The 13,719-nt window shown below is 46.9% G+C and overlaps 1 protein-coding gene across 3 annotated transcripts in view; it reads left to right on the top strand.

Annotated features, from left to right (window-relative positions):
* Positions 1 to 13,490, top strand: part of Dguok (deoxyguanosine kinase) — a 25,851-nt gene extending 12,361 nt beyond the window's left edge. For 2 of the 3 annotated variants that reach the window (XM_055596393.1, XM_055596395.1), the window contains 5 exons: positions 3,823 to 4,010; positions 7,340 to 7,487; positions 11,988 to 12,103; positions 12,807 to 12,906; positions 13,239 to 13,490. In XM_055596393.1, the coding sequence (XP_055452368.1) occupies positions 3,823 to 4,010; positions 7,340 to 7,487; positions 11,988 to 12,103; positions 12,807 to 12,906; positions 13,239 to 13,265 (579 nt within the window). In that variant the 3' untranslated portion in view covers positions 13,266 to 13,490. Of the gene's footprint in view, positions 1 to 3,822; positions 4,011 to 7,339; positions 7,488 to 11,769; positions 11,894 to 11,987; positions 12,104 to 12,806; positions 12,907 to 13,238 lie in introns of those variants that run through there. The other variant, XM_055596394.1, reaches the window with a different exon arrangement.
* The last annotated feature ends 229 nt before the right edge of the window (positions 13,491 to 13,719 follow it).

Raw genomic sequence — 13,719 nt, 5'->3', positions numbered from 1 at the left:
TTTCTTTCTTTCTTTCTTTCTTTCTTTCTTTCTTTCTTTCTTTCTTTTTTGGGTGGGAATAGGTAAAGATAGTTTAATGTAGGTTCAAGTTTAAGGATTACGAGGTCAGAAGACACTGGTCAGGAGTCAGTTCTCTCCTTCCAGCTAGAGCTCCTTGGGGTTAAACCCAGCTGGCAGGCTTGGCAGCAGATTCTTTTACCCACTGAGCCATCTAGGAGACCATGTGTTTTGTTTTTTACGCCTCCAATAGCTCAAGATTTTAGAAAAATCTTAATCCTGTTGTATATGGATTAAAAGTTGTAGCACTAGCTTTAGCTCTTTGACTTTCCGCCTTATTCTCTTGAGCCAGAACCTCTTGGTGCGCCTGGAGCCGGCCGGCCAGGGGCCCTCTTGTTGCCGCCCCTGCAGTGCTGGGACGACTAGCTCACGTGCAGCCATGCCCAACTTTTTACTCAAGTTCTCATGTTTGCTCAGCAAGTGATTTTACCCACTGATCCATCTCAACCCTTTAAATTTTTTGTATGTGTTTGAGCGTTTTGTCTGTATGTATGTTTGTGCACCACGTTCATGCCTTATGCCCACAGAGGCCAGAAGAGGGCATTAGATCCTCTAGAACTGAAGTTACTGATGGTTCTGGTCTGCCATGTGGATGCTAGAAATAAAAACCCAGGTCTACTGACTGCGGAGCCATCTCTCCAGCCCCCGTTTTATCTTGTAAGCAAATGGTTGTCTGGTCCCAGCGGGCTCTTCCTATCTTATTCCTGAGTAGATCTGTACTGTGATGTTTGTCCTCATTATCTCTTCACACCCCTGTTGCTGTTTTGGTGGAAAGCAGCTGATTGTATTTGACTAGTATGACTTAATTCTTATGTGGAACCCTTCGCTCAGGCTTTTTTAGACGATAGCAGTCACCTCTAAATGAAATCATTTAGAAGAGTTTTCCAGTATTCCTGATTGATTCATTTCTGTCTTCCTGCTTGCTTTGGGTAGAGATTGCCAAAAAATATTAACTGCAGGAGGGTGGTCACTATTCTTTTCTGCCTTTGGGGAAACTCCCAGTAATGTCAGTGTCCTGTCCTCTGTCACTCCTTGCCTAGAGGCTGTGAAAGGGGCCTCCTCCTGGTAACAGTGCGAGGTGCTCACTTTATCAACAGCAAATGCTCACTCATCTTCATAAATCTTCTTCGCACCCTTTTTACCCATGAAATGGTTGTGGCTGTTGCTTCTTTTCTTTGTAAAGACAGGGTCTCGTATATAGACCAGGCTGGTCTAGAATTTGGTATGTAATCCTGGCTGGTTTCAGACTCACATAGGTCCTTCTGCCCCAGCCTTCCATGTGTAGGAATTGAAGGTGTGTACCACCATGCCTGGCTTTATCAACTTTTAAGAAGAGTATTATGTATGTAAAGTTTGAAGTGATTCTTCAGTGCTAAGATGCTGTTGTTTGCAGAAAAGAATTGTTAAGACTTCGAAGGAAAATGGAAATGCATTAGGTTTAGTTTAGTAATTATTGAGAATGTAGCCCAGGTTCAGATACGTGGAGGAAAAATGGGGCTGTAGAGATAGCTTAGGGGTTAAGAGCATGGGCTGCTCTTCCAGAGGACCCAAGTTCAATTCCCAGCACCCACATGGCAACTCGCAGCTGTCTGCATGTCCAGTTCCAGAGTATCTGTCGCTCTCACAAAGACATACATGCAGGCAAAACACCAGTGCACGTAAAAATAAATAAAAAAGATGCATGGGAAAAATTGTTCCCTCGGAATTCTCATTTTTGGGATCTACTCTCTCTGTTAACTGTGAGAGATGAATAGTAACATTTCTGATCTTTTTCTATGCTGTCTTTCCTTATAATTGCCCTTGCATTTTTAATTGGTTTTGCTTTGTAGATTTCAATTCTGCTTTATTCCCCATTTTAAACCTTAGTGTTGTCTTCATTAATTTATTGGAATTAAAAGGGAAAAGTCTTGTATTTAGTGGGCTTTTTTTCTTGATACAGTGAAACCATGCCTTTTCTTCTTTTTTCTTTTCTCCTTTCTTCCTTTATTTTAAAGTTGTGTTTTTATTATTTTAAAGTATGTATATGTGGGGGGGGTGCAAGTGTACTCATATAAACAGCCATACATATACACAATTCTAATATATATATTTGTATATTCTATGAAATATGTGAAACTATTTTTATATATAATAAAAGGATATATGTGTATATTCTGTAGCTGAATAGGAACAGAAGTCAATATTTGTGCTGAGAGAGTTATTGCTCAAAATAGGAAAACAACAAAAACATAAATATTTGAACAAGAGTCAAGAGATTGCCTCATTGACAAAATAAGAACAGGCTGTCAAAAACAACAAGATCAGGGGACAACTTTGGGTATAGGTCTTCACCTCCTTCTTGTTGGAGACAGTCTCTGTCCACCATGGCAATGGACACCAGGCTAGCTGGCCCAGGAGTTTCCGAGGATTCTCCTGTCTCTGCCTCCCATCTTGCTTTAGGAGCACTGAGATGACAGGCCTGCTACTGTGCCCAGATTTATGTGGATCCTGGAGATTAAAACTGAGCTCTTTACACTTGTGTGACAGTCATTTACCCTCTGAGCCACCTCCCCAGCCCTTATATTTTATAGCCACTTGGCACATTTGAGCAATGTTTGTATTTTCTGTGAAGATTCTACTTGTCATTTACTTCCAAAGTTAATGATACTCTTTGCCGGAAACTTTTTCAGTTCTTTATAGCATAAATGACTGAACATTTGTCACACGCTTGTCCTTGTATTCTAGCTCTTTGTATCTTAATCATCCTCATTGTGAGCTCCTTGAATACAGTCACTGCATCTTTTTTTTAAGATTTTAAGATTTATTTATTATGTATACAGTATTCTGCCTGCATGTAGGCCTGCATACTGGAAGAGGGCACCAGATCTCATTACAGATGGTTGTGAGCCACCAAGTGGTTGCTGGGAGTTATAAATTCCTCTGGAAGAGCAGCCAGCGCTCTGAACCCCCGAGCCATCTTCTCCAGCCTCAGTTACTGTGTCTTGTTCATCTTTATAGGAGAGGGTTAGGAAGAGGAGGGTAGAGAAAGCCCAGCTGGAGCCCCATTCCCTGTTTACGCTCCATATAGTGCCTCATCCACACAGGCTTTCAGTCAGTAGTTAGGACAAGGAGGGAGGGAGGGAGGGAGGGAGAAAGTAAACCTGGGCTCCTGAGTGTCCACTATTTGTGCCCACCATACATTCAGAATTGGTGAAACTTCAAATTGCATTTTATGATTCCTAGAATAAACAAGGAACTGGGTTTCATTTGAACAGAGTATGACCCTTTTATGAAACACAGAAGCTTTTTAATTCATTGGTTATTTAAATTCTCAAATATGGAATTGTTTTCTTTCTTATCTGCCTTGAAGTTTGAGAAATACCCAGAAATGGAATTTGAAAGTCAACATGGTATTAAAGTAGGATTTGATTCAAGGGAGAATTGTAGGTGACTACTAGTTAACTCATTGCAAACAGACTCTCAAGTCCAGTATTCTGTGTGTGTGTGTGTGTGTGTTGCTTTGCTCTCTCCTGTTCTATGACTGTCGTGTGTCAGCTCTTTGTCAGATTCTTATCATACAAGGCTGCACAGTCTTCTTCCTGCTTACATGGTTTAAACTGAGCTGGAGAACCCTATCTATCTTCATGTTTTCAGTGAAGGAGACGTGCACGGCTAGTTTTCACCGTGAGTGAAAGGTGAGTACTGCACCTTCCTGAAGGGCAGAAGGCAGGGAGTGTACTGTGAAATACTGCACCTTCTAGGAGATTCTCTTCTGCTCTCCCGTAGGACAGCACTTCCAGAAGTCTGGGAAATTTGCTAGAAATGATGTACCAGGAGCCAGCACGATGGTCCTACACATTTCAGACACTTTCCTTTATGAGCCGTCTGAAGCTGCAGCTGGAGCCCATCCCGGGGAGTGCCCTGCCGGCAGAGGGCTCTGTGCGGGTCTTCGAGAGGTCTGTGTACAGTGACAGGTGAGGCAGCCACAGACAGCGTGCTCACGCGGCAGTGGGTTCCCTTGTGTCGCCCCTGGACATAGCTCTCTGTGTGTGCTCATGCAGGTGCAGTTGTCTGCGCCAGGGCCTGTCCATATGTGCACGGAGGCCAGGCAGCCTCAGTGGTGTTGTTCCCTTTAGGTGCCGTTCTTTTCTTTCTTCCTTCCTTTTTCTTTACTTTGAGACAGAGCCTCCAATTCATGTGTGCCTGTTCAAGAAAGCTAAGCTTTCTGACTAGTGGGCCCCCGGGGTCCACCTGTCTCCGCCTCCCCGGCATGGGGGTTTGGGGGTCACATCCGAGCTGTTGTGCTTGCAGGGCAAGTACTTTAACGACACCAAGAATGTATATTCCTTTTTAAAATAAATATTTGAAGATTTTGCATTTATTTTGTGTCCTTGGGTGTTTGCCTGCATGTATGTCCGTGTACCACATATGTGCAGTGCCTGTGCAGACCAGAAGAAGGTGGTGGACCCTCTTGAACCGAAGTTATCATTGTTAGCTGGGAACAAATTCCAGGTCCTCTGGAAGCGCAGTCAGTGCTCTTAACCCCCAAGCCATTTCCCAGGCATGAAGGATAACCTGTTATAAATTCCAATCTCAAGAGTGTTTAGACTTCCATTCCTTTACAGATGTATTCCAGGAACTGGGTATGACTCAGTGGTCCGGTTTATGCCCAGGGCATGAGTTCAAGCCTCAGTGCCAAAGGAGGGAAATCTCATTTATTTGTTTGATCAGTGTAGGTTTATTGACTGTCTTCTTTACTCAGGCACCAGGCTTAGTCCTAGGGCAACACCAGAGAAGACAACCTTAGTTCCTGTTCCCATGAGAATGCTACTTCACCAAGAACTGCATACATGCCCACAAGTGTGTGATGTGCCCAGAGGACAGTGACCGCAGCTAAGAAGAAAGAAGTTTCCTGGCTAATGAACAAAAACCCCAGTGTGGCTGCACAGCAGAGCTCTGGATTGCTGGGTCTTTTGGCCTTGTTCTACCTGTAGCTCCCCACCCCCGTTATGTTTAGTACCCTTCCCCTCCTCTGCTCATCACCACCAGCTATGGAGAAATGGGAAGTGCCACTTCAGGAGAGGCCAAGTCCCCTTTTATAAGCTTGGTCATTTTTATTTGCAAGATGCAACTAATTGTCTATGGAGAAGCTGGCAACACTTTTCAAAACTTGGGTTACAAAAATCGCCTTCAGTGAGCTGTAGCTAAAACATTATAGTCTGGGCAGGTTCACTTTGGAGCTTGCAAATTAGCTTCTTCGTGTCCTAGGAAAAGCAATTACAATGGCTTAGAACTGTTGGCTGCTGAGTGGCAGTCATCCGCTGAACACTTTGCAAGTGTGATATACAGCTATCTCTGCCATGGGTGGAGAGTCAGGTAGCTTCCCAAGGGAACATGGCTTGTGGAAGCTGCAACTGGGGTCAGACTCTGCAGAGTCACTTTGAAAGCCACCCTCTTAAGAGTGACATTCACAGCTTTGCAGTTTGCACCTCCCTGAGCCATTCACACAAGGATTTTGAATTTCATTTTCTCAGAAGTGGTCAGTTGCCTTAGAAACTGGAGATGTTGCAGATGTAAATTGTGTTTTGTATCAAGCTTTAAAAGCAGAATTGACCCTTTTGAAGCCATGGTTTCTCCAGCTCCGATTTCTCAATTTACCAGATCCTCCTTTGGTTGTGGAAGTAAGCAAAGAGGGAAGTTAGTTTGATTTTCAACATTAGCTTTCTTTCATCTGATTGGAAGCTCAGCAGTGGAAGCTAGACTCCTATGTGCTGCGCTTTTGGTCCTACCAAAGTCAGCTCCAGAGTTGACACCACAAGAAGGCTCCCCTGCTTCTCAGCTCTAAGGCAGGATGGCTCAGCAGCTGGAGACTCAGCAGCCCTCCCTCTGGAATGCAGTGTGCATGGGAGGCTCTCCCTGCATTCACTTAGGTTTTCTTTGGAGCCTTGCTATGGGGATGAGGAAGTCTCAAAGGCTCGCGCTGCATGTCTCGGCTAGTTCCCCTCTAGAGCCCCTCCTCACAGTGGGTTGCTCCATGTGTGCACTGGAGCTTGGCCCTCCGCCAGGTCCATTTGAGCAGGTGGGAGCTGCACACTGAGGGTTCCAGTTTCTAGGGCTGGAAGGGTAGTGCAGCAGTTAAGGGCATGTGCTCCTCTTCTAGAGGAGCCCAGTTGCAGTCCCACCATCACATCGAATGGCCGCAAGAGTCCAGTGCCCTCCTCTTCTGGCCTCCACAAGTACCACGTGCGTGTACACAAACCCACACAGGGACATAAACACACATAAATAATAAAAAAAAATTTCAAACTTTTTATTGGCTATCATGTACCCTAACCTTATCTTCCCATCCCCTTGTTTTCGCCCTTTTCCCTTGCAACCCCCCCCCCAAAAAATTTAAAAACACACAAACAAAAATAAAAGCATAGAAAACATCCCATCGTGTTGTAGTGTGTCACAGTGTGTCCCACAGGACACCCCTCTGTCTACATGTCTTCACTTGGAAATGTTTATTTCAGTGAGTCTTTGGTCTGGATCAGGTCTCTGGCTTCTGTGACATCATCAGTGTTAGATCTTCACTGGGACTCGTCCCACTGATCGTGTCATCTTTTCACTTGCTCCAGCAGTTCACAGATGATGTAGATTTGGGGGTGGGCCAACTCAAAGCCCTGGGTCTGCATCTACGTGCTAGCTGAGCTGGTCAGCCTGCTGGCCCTCTAGCCCTACCCCTAGGCCACCCAGTGCTGCCGTTGGCAGGAGGCAGGGCCGACTCTCCCCCTCTCATGCCCTCACCCACACCCCTAGCTGCTCCTCTGTGCTAATTCAAGTGTGGGGTTCCACTCTCCCAAGTCTGCAGCCCATAAGGGGCTGACTGGGCCGGCTCACGAATGCCTTTGCCATCAGGGCCAGCTCCACTGTGCTGCCCAGGCAAGGTGCAGGGCTCACCCCTGGACTACAGGAGGGGTTAAGGGGTCAGGGGAATTTTTATTTATTTATTTGTATTTTATATACATTGGTGTTTTGTCTGCATTATGTTTGTGTGAGGGTATCAGATGCTCTGGAACAGGAGTTACAGACAGTTGTGAGTTGCCATGTGGGGGTGGGAGGTGAACCCAAAAGAATGGTCAGTGCTGTTAACCTGAAAAAAAATTTTTTAATCATATTATTTTTAAGGCCTCTAAGGAGCTACAATAATTAAGTGGTTTAGGTAAACACAAAACAAGCCAGTTACTGATTTTTCTACTTTTCTCCCTCTCACTTCCCATTCTCCCTCAACCCCAACCTCCCACTCAACATTTCCAACCAGGTATATCTTTGCAAAGAATCTTTTTGAAAATGGCTCCCTCGGTGACATAGAGTGGCACATCTATCAAGACTGGCATTCCTTTCTCCTGCAGGAGTTTGCAGACCGACTTCTCTTACACGGCTTCATCTATCTCCGGGCTTCTCCCCAGGTAACTGAACCTAAAACCCGAGATGCTAGAACTCGTGAAACAACGAAAGCCAGGTGGTGGCGCAAGCTTAGTTCCAAGAAACAAACTAGAACAAACTATGCATTGTCGTTACGGCTCCAGTTTGCAGTCAGACGCTCAGGCCTGCGCCACCTGTCTTAATGATGGCTTCCTGTGTGTGTCATCTGAGGCTTCTGACTGGAATATGGGGAAGGAAGGAATGTTTCCTCCTCTCATCCGAAATTATAGCCTACACTTCAGTCCGTAAGAAGGCCCCCAGGCAGGTAGACTGCAGAAGTGCACTCTGTTCTCATTCTGTAACCTGAACTTTGGAGCCAGCTTGGCCCATGGGATAATGTCATGACAGGAGACCTCTGGAGACAGCATTGACCCGTGGCTCCTGCTGACTGGTGGTGACCTTGGCTGGACCCTGGAAAGCTTCCACTGAAGGGATTTTTGTAAAGTGGATCTCTTGAAAGACTTGTGGGGCAGGATTCCAAGTCAAGGCAAAGCAGTTTTTGAGAGATACTGCTGTCAGCTTTTGATACTCCACCGGTGTGGTCAATGCCACGAATGCCCATTGTTGCCGAGAGCAAGCCAGCTGTCTGCAGGCTGGGCTGGGCTTGTGGACAGAAGGGGGCCTGGGGCACACTGAGCAGAGTTGGAGGACAGGGAGCTCCTGTCCTGTCACATTGCAGGCCTCCGAGAAGAGGACTAGAAGGGAGGGCAGCCAGGAGAGAGGCTGGGTTTGTGTGGTCTGGATTTTTTTTTCCTTTTTTAAAGTTTTTTTGAGACATCGTCTCAATATAGCTATGGCTGTTCTAGAACTCAGTATGTAGACTAGACTTGTCTCAGATTCACAGAGATCCACCTGTCTCTGCCTCCCAGATGCTAGGATTAAAGATGTGCCTCACCACACCTGGCTTCGTTTCTTTTCTCTAATAAGACATTTCCTCCTCCTCTTCCTCTCTGTGTGTGTGTGTGCGCGAGTGCGCGTGTGTGCATTCGCATGCGCTCGTGTGCAAGTACACACATGCCACAGTGCCTATGTGGTAGTCAGAGGACAACTTGGCTTCATTTCTCTCCTTCCACCTTTGCGTGAGTGTCAGGGATGGAACTCAAGTCACACGTCCTGATTGGCAAATGCCATTGCCTGCTGAGCTGTCTTTCGAGCCCCATCAGGACGTCTTGGTACAGGGAATACCTGGATTATGTAAAAGTTAGATCATAGTGGAAAGTAAGAGATTCTAGATGAAGTTTCAGGTTCAAATAAAATTGAATTGGATACTTGAACGGCATAAGGGCAGAGACACACCTTCTATGAAGTGATGTTGCTGGCTGAGGCATGCTGACTGCTTTCAGTGGCCTTTGTTGCTGAGGAGGAATAGAAGAGGCACATTGTGCTGGTGGCGGCTTTACAGGTAGAAATAGTTTCTGAGGGGAAGAGAGGAGCCTGCTCCCACAGAGGATGTCAGGACGTAGCTGAGGTGGGGTTCGGGGGGGTGCTCTCCAGCTATGAGGTGCTGTGGAGCAGGTCAGAGTGCAGATGTAGGCGGACTTAGAGGAGGCAGTAGATCTCGCATGGGAGTCATAAGGTGGCTGCTGAGAAATGGAGTCCTGAAGGCTGAGCCTGGGTGAAGGAAGGGTGCTGACCTAACCTATTCCGAAAGAGACAGAACCACAGTATGCTCATCTAGGGCCAGGGCAACATTGCTAGGAGGAGCAGAGGAGCCAGGGAGTGGATTCCTTCCAGGGAGTGAGGCAGGGCCGCCTGGCCTCTTGACTCTGAGGGGTACAGGTTAGACCCAGACCCTGGGAGCCAGGTCTCTGAGCAAGCCTCCCTTATCTTCCTTTTTAACGCCCTTTGAGAGGCTGTTACAAAGTGGCAGAGTAGTCGTAGTAATAGTGATTGTCACCAGGGACTGGTTTGTCCCTTTGGAGAGACTAACTGACTAGTATTTCTTCTCATATAATGAGACTCGAAGAATTGCTACAACTTAACATCAGAATAAAAAAAAGGATAATTTATTTAGGATTAGTTTGAGATTTTAGTGCACAACACAGATTCCGGCAAATATCGGCTTTAGAGTCTGTGAAGGGAGCTTCAGGATCTGTCTACCTGTCCTCCCCTAAATTCAAGGAAGCTGGCAAACACAATAATAATTGAAAGAAAAATGACTAGTCATGTGTCCCCTCTATCCTTTGGAATCAAGAAGAGAGAGTGTGGCTGTGTGCCTCAGGATACCTATCCCTCTCTGGGACAGTGAAGTGGGCACGGTGCTTGGGGGCTGCAGAAGAACAAATGCCCCCTGAGCTTGAGGCTAGAGCAGAGCCTTCGACAGTCACAGCCTAACAGGCCAGGGGAAGCGTGGCCATGGGGTCCCTTCCTGGCCACTTCTACCTGTACAATCTTTCCCCTTCATATTCTAGTGTGTGTTCCCTGGGAACTGAAATCAAGTGGGACAAGGATAAAACTGTTCCATGGGATCCTTTTAAAATAATTTAGTATAACCATGACCGTAGAGTAAGAAATAGACCAAATATTTAAAACAGGACTTTGCCTAGACTTTAGAGGGAAGAAAAGTTTGCTCAGTTTAGCAAATTAATAATAAAAAGGGAAATGCTAACTGATTTTAAAAGATCCAGGCTGGCATCTGGTTGTCCGAAGTCAGTGTATGAATAATTATACGTAGCTTTTGCAAGAATTGTTCTCTCCTTGTGTGTATTTGAAAATATGGTTTTACTGTATTTTTTTTCAAATATTCATTTATTTCAATTCAGAAAATAATTTTCTCTCCTAGGAAAAAATTAAGTAAGGTAGCTGAAGCTGCTTGCGGTTGGAATGTAGCGTGGTGAGCCTGAGGAGGCAGTGGGCAGCATGTAGGAGGGGGAGGAGGTCATGCCTCTTGCCCCGTTGACCCTGGTGCTTAGAGTTGCGTCCACAGATAGGCTGGCGCAGAGAGACTGCCCTGTTCCAGGTGCTGTTCATACTAGCAAGCATTGGGGATGACGGAGTGCTCGTGAGAGGGGGCTGGTTGAATGTACTGTGCTCTGAAACAGAATGAGAAACATCCTTCTGTATTGGGTGGTTTTTGTCCTTGCTGCCTTTTTGTGACAGGGTCTCGCTCTGTAGCCTAGCTGTCCTGGAACTAGCAGTATTCATGTTTCAGCCACCCAGTGCTAGCTTTGTAGCGTGAACCATGCTAAGGCATGCTGTGAAGTGAGAGAATGAAAGCTAAGTACAGAGTATGCTGTGGAGTCTCGGCTCTGCGTTCCCAGAGGGTGGAGTAGATGTGTGTGCCTACGCAGCTGCTGAGGTAATCGCAGTAGTTGTTAGTGCCCAGAGTTCACTAGCTGAGCATGCTGGAAAAGGTGGACTATGGAGGCCCAGGTAAGTCTGGACCAGACCTAGAACTACCGCAAAAAATGAAATAAAACCAGGCTCGGGGGCCCAGGGAAGGTGCTAAAGAAAATTTGTTAGCATAGTTTCCTTAAGGGAAAGGTCAGTGGGTTAATCTACCCGTACTTTCAGGACAGTTGACATTGAATAATGAAATGTTTGGCCAGGCAGAAAGAGGAACAAGGGCAAACAAACATTTGGAACAGAGGTTTTGAGGTGTGAAGGAGTTTGGCCTGTCCCACAGGAAGGAGGCCAAATGTGGCTGAAGCACTGAGCAAGGGAGGAGCTAAGGAAGTTGAAGACAAGTACCACCCTGGTGGTGGCCTTATGTGCTAGATGAAGAAAGAGACACAGTTCTCAGGCAGAGAACCTCAGACCTGCAGGTGGAAGCAAAGGGAAGGGAAGGAGAGCTGTGTCGGCTCAAGTTTCATCTTATTTTGTGTCATCCCTGACTTATGCAGATGTCGTAGTCTGTTCCACAGTGAGTGCTGGGTCTAGTATAAAAGAGGTTTCAAATTGCTTACCGCTTTATAAGGAGAATGGTCCGCACAGGCCAAGCGCAGTGTTCATGCCTAACCCCAGCACCTGGGCAGCTGGAGCAAGTTCACAGCTCCTTCAGTCTGTGGCTATGCTTGTGGCTGGCAAAGAGCCAATAGAGCAAAGCAGGGCGCAAGTACCACAGAAGGCTGGAGTGAGAGACAGACTGGAAGGGGAGAATGGCTCTTGCCAGAGTCTTAGCTAATGTGCCTTGCTTGAGAGCAGCCTCACCGCACCTGCGGGTGGGTAGAGGGCAGAAAAGGGGCAGCCCGCTGAGACTGCTGCACTCCGTGTGGCAGCTGACTGACTCTAAGCCCGTACTTTCTCCATGCACTTCTTCACCTCCAGGAGACAGAGAGGCAGATCCCAGTGTGCCTGGCTCGGTGGATGGTGTTGGCCGTTAAGCAGCTTAGTCTACTCCAGGAAAGAGCAGTCTGAGCCAGAGGTGGACAAAATGGGACCAGTGCTCTGAGTAAGGGAACGAGTCCAAAGAGGACTTAGAGGCATTCTGTGGGTTGCTTGGCCCTGTAAGACTGCAGTGTAACAGCAGGGGGATTGTCTTTTAGGTTTGTTGGGAAAGACTGTGCCAAAGGGCCAGAGAAGAAGAGAAGGGCATTGAGCTGGCTTATCTCAGACAGCTGCATGCTCAGCACGAAGACTGGTTCATTAACAAGACCACCAAGTAAGTATGTGACAGCCTGAGGCCGCCTCCTCCACGCTGAGCCCAGCCGTAGCTCACAGCCTGGCGCTGCCGGGAAGCAGGTGACGCGCCTGGCGCCCGTCAGCTAGGAAGTGGCACATGGAATGGAGTCCATGCATTCCAGGGGCGTGTGCTACAGTCTCTCCCTCCTTTCCTGCCTTCCTTTTCTTTTTGTTTTCTCAAGACAGGGTTTCTCTGTGTGGCCTTGGCTGTCCTGAACTCACTTTGTAGACCAGGCTGGCCTTGAACTCACAGAGATCTGCTTGCCTGCCTCTGCTTCCCAGAGGGCTGGGATTGCAGGCATGCACTACCGCGCCAGGCTCCTTCCTTCCTTTTTTTCCCCTGGATTATAGCTTGTGATGAATGTTTGTCATAACTGGCTCAGGATGGAGGCCTGAAAGTGTTTTAGAAAACATGTCCATTTTAATTGACATTTTTAGTTTGTTCCTGTCCTCTGTCAGGCTCAGTATGCTCACTTTAGAAGTTTTGAGTGCTGACTTCAGTAAAAGTTTCAAGACTAGAGGGAAGTCTCAGCTTTCCACTTTGCAGGCACTTTTATTGAGATTTCGGTTTTGTGGGTTTTGTTTGTTTTTAAGTTACTATCTACAGGTGTAGTTATCAGACTGTGGATAGTTAGTGCGGCGGATTAGATGACATTCCCCTAGCGTTTCTCTTGCTGCTCCAGGCTCCACTCTGAAGTTCTGCAGCATGTGCCGGTGCTGGTGCTGGACGTCACTGAAGATTTCTCTGAAAATGCAGCCAAACAAGAAGAGCTCATGGGACAGGTGGGCAGAACCTTGGCTTTTCCAAGTGCTTTCCAGTGCTATGCTTCATCTTCCTGGTCCCTGTATCAGGCCTTTTGCTTTGTACTTCAAATTGCATTTCACACTCTGAAGCCCTGGGATCACAGGCAAGATACAAATAAAATCCCAGCTCTAAGTGCGGATCAGAAGTGTCAGCCTCTTCGAATGTGCTGGCCAGCTGACTTCCTCCTATGAGGTGTTCTAAAGTGAAGGAGGGACATTTCCTCGCCTCACAAATGCCCATGGGACCTGAGACACACAGTGATGGGGGTGCTGAACCTGTGCGGTGTAACGTTAGGTCTTCTTTCCTGCAGGTAAACAGCTTTATGAGGAACCTGTAAGCAGTGAGTAGGCATCTGGACTGTCATCTGGGCCCTGACCCTCTCAAGCTAGCAGATGTTGGCCTTTGTCTGCTGGCTGTGCGCATCCCCGCGGCCACTTAAGCATTCCCACACCTGGGTGCGTGCTGACTCTGTACTGCCGTTGTCTTTTTCCTTTGTTTATATCTTTTTAATAATCTCAAGCACTTTGAAAATAAAGCTGGCTTAAGTTTGCTATTTTTCTAATCTAGTTGTTCATTTATTTCAGGATATATCTGTTCATGCTTGTTCTTATCTCCATAATAGGCAGCAGTTTTCACCTAAGAGGAGTCTTAGCCTTTCTTCCCCAGCTGCTCTGTATGACCACATGCCTCTGAAAAGCCGGGGCGGGGCCTGTCCCAGAGCTGCCAGCCAGTCAAGCCCCACCTTGCATGAAGTCGGTGCCACTGTGCATCTCAGAATGCAGGAGCAGGGT

This window comes from Psammomys obesus, unplaced genomic scaffold (genome assembly GCF_907164565.1).
Source record: "Psammomys obesus unplaced genomic scaffold, mPsaObe1.curated_primary_1811, whole genome shotgun sequence".
Classification (NCBI taxonomy): Eukaryota; Metazoa; Chordata; class Mammalia; order Rodentia; family Muridae; genus Psammomys; species Psammomys obesus.
The sequence above is the reverse complement of the archived record's forward strand: the minus strand, read 5'-3'. Positions and strand labels throughout refer to the sequence as shown.